Source organism: Coregonus lavaretus, assembly GCF_964263955.1.
Source record: "Coregonus lavaretus genome assembly, chromosome: 9".
Lineage (NCBI taxonomy): Eukaryota > Metazoa > Chordata > Actinopteri > Salmoniformes > Salmonidae > Coregonus > Coregonus lavaretus.
This window is the reverse complement of record NC_139996.1, coordinates 3,473,396-3,488,286: the sequence shown is the minus strand read 5'-3', so window position 1 is coordinate 3,488,286 and position 14,891 is coordinate 3,473,396. Positions and strand designations below refer to the sequence as shown.

Below are 14,891 nucleotides of genomic sequence, written 5' to 3'. Positions count from 1 at the left end.
TCCAGGGTTACACTATCCAGGGTTACACTATCCAGGGTTACACTATCCAGGGTTACAATGTGGTGGTGCTGGGTTTTACACTACCCAGTTTGTACACAGATACAACATGTCGATTTTAAATTCTAATGTAACAAATACATATGGGGGTTTTGTGCTGCTATCAATTCTGCTCGAATACAATTCTAAGCAGGCACTCTGTCAGTCAATCTAGCCTGCTAGCAAAAACGCATAGACTTCAGCAATGCAATTACATTCGCTGCCACCGCCGTCGACATTGTGCCAAATGTCCGGACTTGTCTATTTTCACCTTTAATGCATTTATGAAGCCGTTTATGAACAGTGGTTCCTACCCCCAAGAAGAGCTTGATGGCCTTGGAACAGGTGGTGCCAGTGGTTCCACAGGGAATGTTCTCCGTGATCACTCTAAAGGTACCGTTTGGATTGTTGCTGCAGTAATCCTGCAGGATGTATTACAACAAAGAATCAGAAAACCTTTACCGCTTAGTTATTATCATTACTATATATTGATCAATAATTAGAAAATATGTGGACCGTACATAAAGTAGGGTTTTTATTAAAATACAAAATCAAATCAAAGTATTGTTCCTTAATCATAAATGCTAATGAGTATTGCCCTACCTGAGTAAGAGTGTATTCACAATCTCCATTGAAAGTGAACCTTTCCTCATCAAAAGTGATGAAATGCCCATCCCCATATATGGCACACATCCCATCACACTGGTTATTGGTACAATGCCATTTCCTCCCTTTGCAAGTGCTACAGTGATGCAAACATGATCACATGTCAAGATTATAGAGGGAAACATTTGACACTTGTATTTGAAAATATCCAAAAGAGGAAGAGGAGGGGCAGAAGCCGATGTTACCAGGTATTGCAGTCTACTTTGAGTGTCTGTCCAGGTTGGTAGTAGACTCCATTGTGAGAACAGGGACATAGGTCCTCCTCGATGCATCCTCCATTTCCATCAGACAGCAGACCAGCAGGACAAACACAGCCTGATACACAGTCTGCACTGATCTGGAACACACAATGAAATGACATGAAATAGGGAAGGACTGATATTTAAGTTGACAGTGTGCCTGTATGTCCCTGGGAATGACATGTGGGCATTATTTGTCAAATGGATCAAGTGTTTTTAAAGGACTTTTAAAGATGATCTCCTTGATGTTCATGGAGATCAGGTTCTCTGTAAACATTACAGATGTCTGCTCAAACAGAAACCTTCTAAAAAGTCAATCTCAGTGCACCATCGGAGGATGTCGTTTGGATCCTGGGCCTAGCTATGTCTAAGGTTATAAATAATTTGATCAATCTGAGACTGTGGTAACATAACATTGTCCTTGTATGTTTTTATTAAAATGTGTTGTAAGGCATGTTTTTATTAAACGTGTTGTAAGGCATGTCCCATTGTAGACTTACACATTGACTGTCTAGTGTTTGACAGCTCTTCTGGCACTCTGAGCCCTTGGCTCCGGGCCCTGCACTGGAGCAGTTGAAGAAACCCATTGGTTCTTCACAGGCTGTAGGGACCAAAAGTAGGCTTTATAGGTTAGTAGGGACTCAACTTCCTTGTTCATGACTGAATTATAGAGTCTTGGTTGTGAAGTGATTTGCTGTATTTGGCAAATAAAGATGTGTTTCCGAATTTCGTCGTACTCACATGAATGTTTTTGTTCTCCAACACAGCTTAATTTCCCATGTCTGCATGAGCTGGTGGTTAAGAGGGGTACAAGAGGAGGGGGTTAAGCATGGTTTAGCATGCCTCTTGCAGTAAACCAAGACTTGAGAAGAAGACAGTCGATTTCTAAATATTTGAATAGAGCCACGACAAAGAAGACCATCTGATTTTCTGAGATTTTCTTTCACATGCCAAGCAAGTCCTCACCAAGTAGCCCCATAGATCCTGGTGGCCTCTCCAGGGGGTACTACCGTGCCTCCATAGTAGCAGGAGCAGAGTGAGGCAGGGACACAGTCTCCCTGGTCATTCAGGTAGGTTCCCTCTGCACAGCCACAGCCATCCACAGGCACATGGTCTAACTGTTCAATTCAATTAAAAAACGTTATTTTATCCCTGAGGGGAAATTACTTTGGGCATGTCTGCAACTACAACAACAACATACACAACAACAACAAGACAACAACAGCAAAACCACAACAAAGACAACAACAACATACACAACAACAAGACAACAACAACATACACAACAACAACAACAACAACAAGACAACAACACACACAACAACAAGAACATACACAACAACAACAACAACAACAACAACAACAAGACAACAACAATCTTAGACACCAAGACATTAATAAAATGAATAATAATAATAATATTAAATAAATAAAAGTGATAGAAATGAGATGTCCATGTGAATGTACCTGGCAGGTAAAGTCTGGCTGGCTCAGTGAACGACAGGTGCGGTCACAGCTGGTCATGGTGTAGTCATAGACCATTGTGTCGGGGCAGAGAGAGGTGTACTTCCCTGTGGAAACAGTATGGTGATTCAACATTTCATTATATGTTTTGGGTTATTTCTTTTATTTTGTTTTAAAATAAGAGGGTAAACCCTGAACACTGTGGGTAAATAGGAGGGGAAACCCTGAACACTGTGGGTAAATAGGAGGGGAAACCCTGAACACAGTGGGTTAATATAAAGGGGAAACCCTGAACACAGTGGGTTAATATAAGGGGAAACCCTGAACACAGTGGGTTAATATAAGGGGAAACCCTGAACACATTGGGTTAATATAAAGGGGAAACCCTGAACACAGTGGGTTACTATAAAGGGAAACCCTGAACACAGTGGGTTAATATAAAGGGGAAACCCTGAACACAGTGGGTTAATATAAGGGGAAACCCTGAACACAGTGGGTAAATATAAGTGGAAACCCTTCATTCATTCATTAATTCATTTTGGGGGTTCTCTGATGTTTATCTTACCACAGGTGGTGTTTCTCCATCCATTGAGCAGGACACCTGCAGCAGCACATGCACGGACATAGGAGGAGACCGCAGCACACATGCACTCCTCACTCCTCTCACAGTTACAGCTGTCATATAGGCAGATCTATAGGGAGAGAAGAAGAAGAAGAAGAAGAAGAAGAAGAAGAAGAAGAAGAAGAAGAAGAAGAAGAAGAAGAAGAAGAAGAAGAAGAAGAAGAAGAAGAAGAAGAAGAAGAAGAAGAAGAAGAAGAAGAAGAAGAAGAAGAAGAAGAAGAAGAAGAAGGAGAAGAAGAAGAAGGAGAAGGAGAAGGGGAAATAGAAGATAGTTCAGTTATGTGATTTGTTAATGAAGAAAACTACTGTTTTCTGAAATCACACACAAGCACAGGACAATACTATTTGAAAACATCTTGAAAAATCTGATGACATGTTTTGAGATCTACATTAGGTTACATTTAGTAATACATTAAAATGATACATTTTAATATAGAACTTCTTGAATGATAGAGCTTTGGGATAACTCTGTAATTAAAGAGCATTTGACAAATTAAAATCATCATACTTACTTCCTTGTAGTACTTTGGGTTGATCTCAGTGTGGCATTGGGAAAATATTCCTGCAGGATCTGACAGCATCGAGCACCAGTGCTTGGCATATCTCTCTGTAAAACATATGAGATATGAGCAACATTTAACATTTAAGCACAAAGTACAAAGAGTTTTTATCTAGGCTTTACTGTGCATCTCAGTAGACATACGTAAGTGTCATCCCCAAAAAGTGTCCCAAGGCCTTGATAAAGGCTCTCTACGCCGAAACATAAGCAAACAATACAAATGTTTAGTTAGAAAATAAACTCTGATCTATGCACAGAGTGATCCTTTTTCTACCACTGGGGTAGAGTGATCCTTTTTCTACCACTGGGGTAGAGTGGCCTTTTTTTGACCCCAGATGGATGGATTATCTTGGCAAAGGAGAAATGCTCACTGACAGGGATTTAAACAAATTTGTGCACCAAATTTAAGAGAAATACGTTTTTGTGTTTATGGAACATTTCTGGGATCTTTTATTTCAGCTCATGAAACATGGGACCAACACTTGTCATGTTTTGCGTTTATATTTTGTTCAGTGTATATACTTTGGGGTATTTTGGAAATTCTCCCGCGACCCTTTTTTCATATCAGGCGACCCCACATGGGTTCACGACCCCTAGTTTGAGAACCGCTGCATTAGACATACGTTAGTGTTTTTAAAGAGGTCGAAGGAGTACCGTTCTCTACACTCAGACTGCATGGGATCTCAAAGTTCTGTGTCACATCAGGGCAGCTTGCTTTGGTCTTCCACGTGTTGGCGAACGTCACAGCGGTTCCTTCCACCAGTCCATTGATGGTCCTGAAGTCGTCAGCTTGGACGCTGTTAAAGTCTCCGCAAAGACCTGGATAAGAGGTGCAAAACAATATAACAGATTCATTAAAGTGGTTAAAACTAACATTGACTAAAGATGCAATGCATCAAGTATTGTTAGTTTATTAATAATTGTTTCAGATGAGGTTTGACTGAAACCCCCCCCAAACAAGTGGTATATTACAATAACAATAGTTTGACAACCAATCAGCTTTTATAATAACAATGCATGGGATTTATATAGCGCTTTTCAAAGACCCAAAGACGCTTATCTTTCACGAAGACGTTGAATGAACTGAGAGAAACATACCCTGGGTTTGTTCCTTGTGGGAGCTGCTAGCTATGATGAAGACCTGCATTATAGGTGTTAGCTGGACCTCTAGACGCAGCCCATAAGAGGTATGCACAACGATGTAGAACGTAGAGGGCTGAAAGATTGTTACATTCGCTGTGGAAAATATACACAAGTTTTAGTCACAATCTGGTGGACCATTAACTTTTAGCTCCCCCGTTGTGTTGTGGGATGCTATTGGTGTTACATGATGCTAAGAAAAAAGAGACAACTCAATGGGTGACATGTCTGGTGGGTTTCAAACAGAAGTTTATACTGATTCATGACAAAAAGAAAATAGACAGATATCACATTTCTGTATCCCTTTTCTCAAGTTGCCATCAAGCAGTAACTCACCCATGAAAAGCGGCAACTGAGAAAACATCTTGTTGACAAAGACCCTTCCACTGGCCTCGATGACGACCGAGAGACTCCCCTGGTGATAAGGAGTGTGGAGTCAATTCCATTCAATACAGAAAGTAAACATTTACATTTACATTTTAGTCATTTAGCAGACACTCTTATCCAGAGCCTAATTCCAATACCAATTCCAAATGTTCCTCACTGAAAAACAATGAAGAGAATTGGAATTGGGATTTCAGTTTACTGCCTGAATTGACTGGAATTGAAATAGAATTGACCCTGAAGTGGTGATAAGAGTTACTGGCAGCAGGAGAAGTCCCAACATTGAGCTTTTTTTCTCTAAACATATACAACATGGTTTGATGTTGATATATTTTAATATGACACTATCAGGTGGGTGTGTCACTGCAGAGAGGCTAACTTACCTTGGACTCTGGAATCACCAGGGTCACAGCCTTTAGGCAGGTCTCAGTGTCCGTATTTCCACATTTCACTATGTCACCCAGGACTGTGAAAGCAGTGTTGTTGGTTTGCTGGGGACAATTAGCACAAGGTATGACAGTAAAGTTAAGGAAACTAATTTTTTTTTAACACACTACTTACTACTTGCATACTTTCAGTTCTAGGGAATTACAGTTCCTTCAGAATGTATTCACACCCCTTGACTTATTCTGCATTTTGTTGTCTTACAACCTGAATAAAATAATAATAATAATAATAATAATAAAATAAAATAAAATAAAATAAAAAAGGGATATTCAATGTCTGCTTTTTAAATTTGTACCCATCTACCAATAGGTGCCCTTCTTTGCGAGGCATTGGATAACCTCCCTGGTCTTTGTGGTTGAACCTGTGTTTGAAATTGACTGCACGACTGAGGGACCTTACAGATAATTGTATGTGTGGGGTACAGAGATGAAGTAGTCATTCAAAAATAATGTTAAAAACTATTTTTGGACACAGAGTGAGTCCATGCAATATATTATGTGACTTGTTAAGCACATTTTTACTCCTGAACTTAAGGTTTGCCATAATAAAGGGGTTGAATAATTATTGACTCGACATTTCAGCTTTTTCTTTTAAATTAATTTTTGAAAAACATAATTCCACTTTGACATTATGGGATATTGTGTGTAGGCCAGTGACAAAAAAACAAACACTATTTAATCCATTTTTAATTCAGGCTGTTACACAACAAAATGTGGAAAAGGTCAAGGGGTGTGAATGGAGGCAGGGTATATTATGGTGCAACTTGATAGAAAAGTTAGATTTTATTTATGAGATGAATATGGATAGTGATAGCAATGGTATGTACAAGCACCGCCAATGCAAGTGGATGCCACCTGTCGGCCGCAATCTATGCCGGATGTGGCCCGCTCGTGGGCCAGTACATGTTCGCTAGCAAGTTAGGAGTTAAATCTACTAAACATACAGTATGCATTAGTATGGAGACATATCAGTGCCAACTGAAATAGAATCTGAATTGAATAATGTCTATTAAGAAATCAAATTTGTATTCAATATTTCTGTTGGCACTAATATCACTCCATACATTAGTTTAGATCCCTAGCTTGGACATACAGCGGGAGCAGTCTCCATACGTTAGTTTAGATCCATACCTTGGACATACAGCGGGAGCAGTCTCCATACGTTAGTTTAGATCCCTACCTTGGACAGGACATATGAGCAGTCTCCATGGAAGGTGTAGTCTTTCCCATCATAGGTGGTGATGTGGGAACCTCCCACTATGGAGCAGGTAGCTGGACAATCTAGATCTGTACAACTCCACTGGCCTTGGTTACAGGTACTAATGGAGAGAGACAGTCAGTTTAGCCTACAGCACACACACATAGACACACACGCACACATCCGGCTCAACACATCCAGCTCAACACATCCAGCTCAACACATCCAGCTCAACACATCCAGCTCAACACATCAGGCTCAACACATCCAGCTCGACACATCCAGCTCAACACATCCAGCTCAACACATCTGGCTCAACACATCCGGCTCAACACATCCAGCTCAACACATCCAGCTCAACACATCCGGCTCAACACATCCAGCTCGACACATCCAGCTCAACACATCCAGCTCAACACATCTGGCTCAACACATCCGTCTCAACACATCCGGCTCAACACATCCGGCTCAACACATCCGGCTCAACACATTCGGCTCAACACATTCGGCTCAACACATCCAGCTCAACACATCCGGCTCAACACATCCGGCTCGACACATCCGGCTCGACACATCCGGCTCGACACATCCGGCACACACACACACACACACACACACACACACACACACACACACACACACACACACACACACACACACACACACACACACACACACACACACACACACACACACACACACACACACACACACACACACACACACAATAATTCAGTGTATATAAATACAGTGCAGCTCTTACCATGTATGGCATGTTCTTGAGAATGATTGTCCAGGCTGGTAAGACTGTCCGTTGTGGAGACAAGAGCACTGGTTCACAGCTACACAGCCAGTCTGTGTGAGGTCATCAAACACGGTTCCTATGAGAAAGGCATTCAATACATTTAGTCACCTGGTTCCATAAATTACATTCAATACATTTAGTCACCTGGTTCCATAAATTACATTCAATACATTTAGTCACCTGGATGCATAAATGACATTCAATACATTTAGTCACCTGGTTCCATAAATTACATTCAATACATTTAGTCACCTGGATGCATAAATTACATTCAATACATTTAGTCACCTGGTTCCATAAATGACATTACATACATTTAGTCACCTGGATGCATAAATGACATTCAATACATTTAGTCACCTGGTTCCATAAATTACATTCAATACATTTAGTCACCTGGATGCATAAATTACATTCAATACATTTAGTCACCTGGTTCCATAAATGACATTACATACATTTAGTCACCTTGTTCCATAAATTACATTAAATACATTTAGTCACCTTGTTCCATAAATTAAATTAAATACATTTAGTCACCTTGTTCCATAAATTAAATTAAATAAATTTAGTCACCTTGTTCCATAAATGTTTGTAAAACATGTGGGACAAAATCACTGATGCATTGCAATTGCAATGAAATTGTCATTAAACACTTAACCTTTGACTTGAGACTTGCAAAATTGTGACTTGATCCCATCTCTGTTAAAATCAGTGAGTGTGCAGTACCGGCAGGGCAGAAGCATCCGTCGGTGAGATCGCATTTGTATATTTTTTATTGCTACTTTAAAATAGTTACATTGCTGACGTATGAAAATGTATGCACTCCCAATCTGTAAGTCGCTCATTTAAAATGTTAAATGTAAATGATGTTGTATTCAGCTACTTTAAAATGGTTACATTGCTGACGTAAGATGTTGTATTCAGTATATTAGTGCATGTACCGGCAGGGCAGAAGCATCCGTCGGTGCAGTGTTCCTCACAATGCTGGTTCCTCTCTGGGTTGGAGCAGGTATCAGTGCAGGGACTACCACACTCCTGGTACTCCATGTTGAAAGGACACGTCTCCACTGCTCAACACAGACAAATAACCCTAATCAGAAATCTGTTTCCAAGTCTTCATTACTTCAGATTTTCACTTTAGTCTTTTATTGACATCAACTAAGTGGAAATTGGGATTTGCTCCTCAGTTTTCCGTCACGTAAATGTAAATACCAGCATCTGGAAGAAGAAGAAGACACTACAGATGACCTAAGGCAAAGCATTATTGCATGATCAAAGTGTTTACTTTGAGTTCCAACATAACTGTTCCAATACAAAGACAAAACAGATTTCCCTTACAGCAGAACTCCTCGGTCTTCCACTGTTGGGGTTTCCCCCCTGCGTGAGCACACTGGCGGGAGTACTCGGACATGGTGGAGCAAGCGCAGGTGGCACTGCTGCTACTGTTGCCACAGTGACACATGTCTGCTGCACAGGCCTTGATGAAAGAGTCTGTGGCAATCAGCTCCTTACAGCTACTGAAGGCAAGGCTGGTGAGAAGCTGCTCACAAAGTTCGGTCTGAAAAGGATGAAGAAGAAGAAGAAGAAGAAGAAGAAGAAGAAGAAGAAGAAGAAGAAGAAGAAGAAGAAGAAGAAGAAGAAGAAGAAGAAGAAGAAGAAGAAGAAGAAGAAGAAGAAGAAGAAGAAGAAGAAGAAGAAGAAGAAGAAGATAGTTCAGTTATGTGATGTGTTAATGAAGAAAACTACTGTTTCCTGAAATCACACACAACCACAGGACAATAGTATTTGAAAACATCTTGATTACATTTAGTAAGGAGAAGAAGGAGAAGAAGAATAATTACTAGAGGCAACATAGAGGGATTTTGTACTGATCAAATGTCAGCCATGAGGATGTTGATATTGATATTTCAACTGACATTCCAAGATCTTACAATCATGTTTAAATGTAATGAATACGAAATCTTAAATGTTCAGCTCAGCTCTAGACGTGTAAATACCTGGTCTTCACACTGCTCCTTGGGACCAGGGATTTCTGTACAGGTCTCTGTTGGGCCATTCATCTTCCAAAGATCACCATAGTCGATTATGTTGAGATGAGCATCTGTGGGAAAAGAAACAGAGTTTTATCTATCTCTGTCATCATGTGTTTTGTGTTTTTTGTAACGCTTTCTTAATATGGTAAAATACTTTAGAACCTGTTCCTAAGCCATAGATTGAACCCACTCATTCGTAAGCAGAACAGGAGCATAATCTGCCCCCCCCCCCCTAAGACATTTGGTGATTTTGTTTACCATTCTTAATGAACTCGTCATAAATCTGGACTCCGTTGAAGTCTCCACACAGCCCACACGTCTGATTCTGGAACTTTGAGTTCAGCTCCACCTATAAAACCAATGGATGATGACTGAGGTTTAACGCATCGCAAATATGTCCATTTCACATACAGCCAGCTGTACATGCACCTACAGCAGTTCATATGAATTGACATTTCACACACTTCATCATGAGTTGAGGCTGTTCTAGCCTGGGTACCAGGCTGTTTATGCTAACATTCCACTCCTTGTACCTGTGCTACAAGCATTTCGCTACTCCCTCTCTAACTATCATGTTGTTAAAACCTTTTAAACTCTTATCATGTTGTTAAAACCTTTTAAACTCTCATCATGTTGTTAAAACCTTTTAAACTCTTATCATGTTGTTAAAACCTTTTAAACTCTCATCATGTTGTTAAAACCTTTTAAACTCTTATCATGTTGTTAAAACCTTTTAAACTCTTATCATGTTGTTAAAACCTTTTAAACTCTTATCATGTTAACGCGGTTAACGCCGTCTTCACACCATTCTCTGTTCCCACTCTTATCCCAACAGTTCCACTAACACTGATATGTTCCCACTCTTATCCAAACAGTTCCACTAACACTGATATGTTCCCACTCTTATCCCAACAGTTCCACAAACACTGATATGTTCCCACTCTTATCCCAACAGTTCCACTAACACTGATATGTTCCCACTCTTATCCCAACACTTCCACTAACACTGATGTTCCCACTCTTATCCCAACAGTTCCACTAACACTGATATGTTCCCACTCTTATCCCAACAGTTCCACTAACACTGATATGTTCCCACTCTTATCCCAACAGTTCCACTAACACTGATATGTTCCCACTCTTATCCCAACAGTTCCACTAACACTGATATGTTCCCACTCTTATCCCAACAGTTCCACTAACACTGATGTTGCTCTACATTCACTAGCTAACTATAGACCATGTTCATCAGGACCAGTATATTGCAGCAAAGCATCACATACATTTGACATTTAGCAGACACTCTAATCCAGAGCAACTTACAATCAGTGCATTGAACCAAAGCAGGTAAAACAACCGCAAATCACTGTAGTGTGACAGAAAACATATTGAAATTAGTAAAGCAGACTGAACACATACCCAGAGGGAATCATGTCCATTCCACATGACGACTAACCCCAGCTTGGCTGTGATCTTCACATAGGAAACGGTCCTCTCTATGAAGACGTTAAACTGACCAAATGGTATGGTGACCCTAGGGGAACGAAACAACACAGTGTTCATCAGAGGGGAGAGTTGGTATTCCAACAAGGGTCAACATTGTTCAACTAAACTTCAGAATAAGAGTTTTACCTCTGAATGCTATACAAATAATGCTTTTAGATCACTGATCACTGATGAACCTGACTGTTGCCCGTTGAAACTGACATTATGTAGATGATGTTAAACAGCAAAAATATGATCTCAAGCTGAGCTGAATGATGATACAACACTGCATCCATGATATTAATACATTTTTTTTTTATGTATGAATTCTTTGTACAAAAGTAGCAACTGAATGCAATTGAAGCAAAAAATTTAAAAAAAACTCTCCATTGGTTTTGTTTCCCTACAGTTGATAAGATTGATCTCTGAATAACATTAATTCCATTGGATGTAGTTAAGTGGTAACAAACTGCCTATAATTTGCTTCCTCTATTACAATTTATTTTACACTAAATCTAAGAGCCAATGGTTTGACACATCTAAGAGCCAATGGTTTTAAACTAAATCTAAGAGCCAATGGTTTTACACTAAATCTAAGAGCCAATGGTTTGACACATCTAAGAGCCTTTGTTGATTGGACTGTGAACTCACTGTTTTCCGTTGACACTGACGTTACCATTGGCCAGTTCCACAAAGGTTCCATCCAGCTTCAAAGACACCTTAATAATAATAATAATAATAATAATACATTTTATTTGACAGATGCCTTTCAGGACATCTCAAGGTCACCTTACAATAAAATCATAGTGCTATTTAAAAACCAATCAAAGGACTGATCCCAAAGGAATACCTTGGTTATGGTGGGCAGCCCGTCTACCTCTCCCCGCTGCAGCTGAACGTTGAAGGCCTCATAGCCGCTGCTGCTCTTACACAGCGACGTCAGCACGTAGTTACAGGTGTAGGGCAGCTGGAAGAAGTCTCCATCGTAGGTTTTGTAGTGGTAGTTACCCCATGTGCTGCAGACCTGCCCGTTATGAGTGGGACTCACTCCTGCTGCATGGGGGAAATGTACTGTATAGTTGCACCATTCATGTCTGAATACGAGATGTATAATATAACAGTATAATATAGATATTTGAGTATTAGGTAACATATATGTAAAAAAAAGAATACCTGACAAGATTTGCAGTTTGGAATCATATAGACTCCCAATGGAAGTCATATCTGGAATCATAACTGGAAAAAGACAGGGAACAAGTCTTATTTAGCTTCTAGACCAGCTCCTCTTTAGTCCCTAAACTATGCTACATGAATTATCCTAAGGTGATATTAAATGGCATTTTATCATATCTTGTCTTATCTTTTCTTACCAGTCTCAGAATATGCAGCAGACAGTCCGAAGAGGAGAGCAATCCACGGCTTTACCCATTGGAGTGCCATGATGGTTCTTCTAACGATGTACTCCTGGTCCACCTGAACAGGTAATCTACCTGGTCCTACTGATAATGTATGGCACCAGGCATCTGCTTTTAAACTACTACACTCAAGGAAGTACCTACACTCAGGGAAGTACCTCGATGATGCTGGGAAAGTTGACTCTGTATTTAAGGAGGGGACTGATCAAACTTTAGGCGTTACCATTGTTCTGTCTGTCTGTCAGAGATCTGATTAACTTCACTGTAAGTGACATTGGGTAATGTATTAAGCATAATAGTCCTTAGATCACTATCGATATTCCTGAGAAGTTGGATGCGTCCCAAAAGTGTACCCTATTCCCTATATAATGACTGTACATAACATTAAGAATCCAGGTGAAAGCTATGATCCCTTATTGATGTCACTTGTTAAATCCACATCAGTCAGTGTAGATGAAGGGGAGGAGACAGTTTAAAGAATACATTTCAAGCCTTGAGACTATTGAGACATGGATTGTGTATGTGTGCCATTCAGAGGGTGAATGGGCAAGACAAAAGATTTAAGTGCCTTTGAACGGGGTATGGTAGCTGGTGCCCGGCGCACCGGTTTGTGTCAAGAACTTCAACGCTGCTGGGTTTTTCACGCTCAACAGTTTCCCGTCTCTATCAAGAATGGTCCACCACCCAAAGGACATCCAGCCAACTTGACACAACTGTGAGAAGCATTGGAGTCAACATGGGCCAGCATCCCTGTGGAACGCTTTCAACACCTTGTAGAGTCCATGACCCGACGACTTGAGGCTGTTCTGAGGGCAGTGTATAGTGCACTACTTGGTCCTGGTGTAGGGTATAGGGTATAGGGTATAGGGTATAGGGTATAGGGTATAGGGTATAGGGTATAGGGTGTAGGGTGTAGGGTATAGGGTATAGGGATTTCAAGGTTTTACTGTTAACCTATAAAGCGTTACATGGGCTTGCTCCTACCTATCTTTCCGAGTTGGTCCTGCCGTACATACCAATACGTACGCTACGGTCACAAGACGCAGGCCTCCTAATTGTCCCTAGAATTTCTAAGCAAACAGCGGGAGGCAGGGCTTTCTCCTATAGATCTCCATTTTTATGGAACAGTCTGCCTACCCATGTGAGAGACGCAGACTCGGTCTCAACCTTTAAGTCTTTACTGAAGACTTATCTCTTCAGTAGGTCATATGATTGAGTGTAGTCTGGCCCAGGAGTGTGAAGGTGAACGGAAAGGCTCTGGAGCAACGAACCGCCCTTGCTGTCTCTGCCAGGCCGGTTCCCCTCTCTCCACTGGGATTCTCTGCCTCTAACCCTGTTACAGGGGCTGAGTCACTGGCTTGCTGGTGCTCTTTCATGCCGTCCCTGGGAGGGGTGCGTCACTTGAGTGGGTTGAGTTACTGACGTGATCTTCCTGTCTGGGTTGGCGCCCCCCCCCTTGGTTTGTGCTGTGGTGGAGACCTTTGTGGGCTATACTCGGCCTTGTCTCAGGATTGTAAGTTGGTGGTTGAGGATATCCCTCTAGTGGTGCGGGGGCTGTGCTTTGGCAGAGTGGGTGGGGTTATATCCTTCCTGTTTGGCCCTGTCCGGGGGTTTCTTCAGATGGGGCCACAGTGTCTCCGGACCGCTCCTGTATCAGCCTCCAGTATTTATGCTGCAGTAGTTTATGTGTCGGGGGGCTGGGGTCAGTTGGTTATACCTAGAGTACTTCTCCTGTCTTATCCAGTGTCCTGTGTGAATTTAAGTATGCTCTCTCTAATTCTCTCGTTCTCTCTTTCTCTCTGAGAACCTGAGCCCTGGGACCATACGTCGGGACTATCGGGCATGCTGACACCTTGCTGTCCCCAGTCCGCCTGGCCTTGCTGCTGTTCCAGTTTCAACTGTTCTGCCTGCGGTTACGAAACCCCTACCTGTGACTCAGCCCCTGTACCAGGGTTAGAGGCAGAGAATCCCAGTGGAGAGAGGGGAACCGTATGTTCTGCATATGTACAAAGATGTTCAAATAAACCTTTAAAACCTGATGAACTTCTTTGAACTTCAGTGTTACTTCAGTGATAAGCTCCTTTCCTGAGGATGGCTCACCCCTCACAGTTCTGGGGGATTTCAACCTCCCTACGTCTACATTTGACTCATTTCTCTCTGCCTCCTTCTTTCCACTCCTCTCCTCTTTTGACCTCACCCTCTCACCGTCCCCCCCTACTCACAAGGCAGGCAACACGCTTGACCTCATCTTCACTAGATGCTGCTCCTCTACTAATCTCACTGCAACTCCCCTCCTTGTCTCCGACCACTACTTTGTTTCCTTTTCTCTCTCGCTCTCCTCCCACACTACTCACTCTGCCCCTACACAGATGGTAATGCGCCGCCGCAACCTTCGC

General features: G+C 41.5%; 1 protein-coding gene across 1 annotated transcript in view; it reads right to left on the bottom strand.

Moving 5' to 3' along the window:
* The window catches only part of LOC311134821 (mucin-5B-like), a gene marked incomplete at both ends in the record, with an annotated part of 31,865 nt that extends 19,345 nt beyond the window's left edge, over positions 1 to 12,520 (bottom strand). The window contains 21 exons of the mRNA XM_084168602.1: positions 351 to 458; positions 640 to 778; positions 888 to 1,039; positions 1,442 to 1,542; positions 1,957 to 2,059; positions 2,409 to 2,512; positions 2,971 to 3,097; positions 3,540 to 3,634; positions 4,241 to 4,405; positions 4,685 to 4,822; positions 5,063 to 5,141; positions 5,494 to 5,601; positions 6,737 to 6,861; positions 8,504 to 8,629; positions 8,901 to 9,120; positions 9,560 to 9,663; positions 9,854 to 9,944; positions 11,015 to 11,129; positions 11,732 to 11,787; positions 11,931 to 12,133; positions 12,451 to 12,520. Of these exons, the coding sequence (XP_084024728.1) occupies positions 351 to 458; positions 640 to 778; positions 888 to 1,039; positions 1,442 to 1,542; positions 1,957 to 2,059; positions 2,409 to 2,512; positions 2,971 to 3,097; positions 3,540 to 3,634; positions 4,241 to 4,405; positions 4,685 to 4,822; positions 5,063 to 5,141; positions 5,494 to 5,601; positions 6,737 to 6,861; positions 8,504 to 8,629; positions 8,901 to 9,120; positions 9,560 to 9,663; positions 9,854 to 9,944; positions 11,015 to 11,129; positions 11,732 to 11,787; positions 11,931 to 12,133; positions 12,451 to 12,520 (2,529 nt within the window). The remainder of the gene's footprint in view (positions 1 to 350; positions 459 to 639; positions 779 to 887; positions 1,040 to 1,441; positions 1,543 to 1,956; positions 2,060 to 2,408; positions 2,513 to 2,970; positions 3,098 to 3,539; positions 3,635 to 4,240; positions 4,406 to 4,684; positions 4,823 to 5,062; positions 5,142 to 5,493; positions 5,602 to 6,736; positions 6,862 to 8,503; positions 8,630 to 8,900; positions 9,121 to 9,559; positions 9,664 to 9,853; positions 9,945 to 11,014; positions 11,130 to 11,731; positions 11,788 to 11,930; positions 12,134 to 12,450) is intronic.
* Positions 12,521 to 14,891: the final 2,371 nt, after the last annotated feature.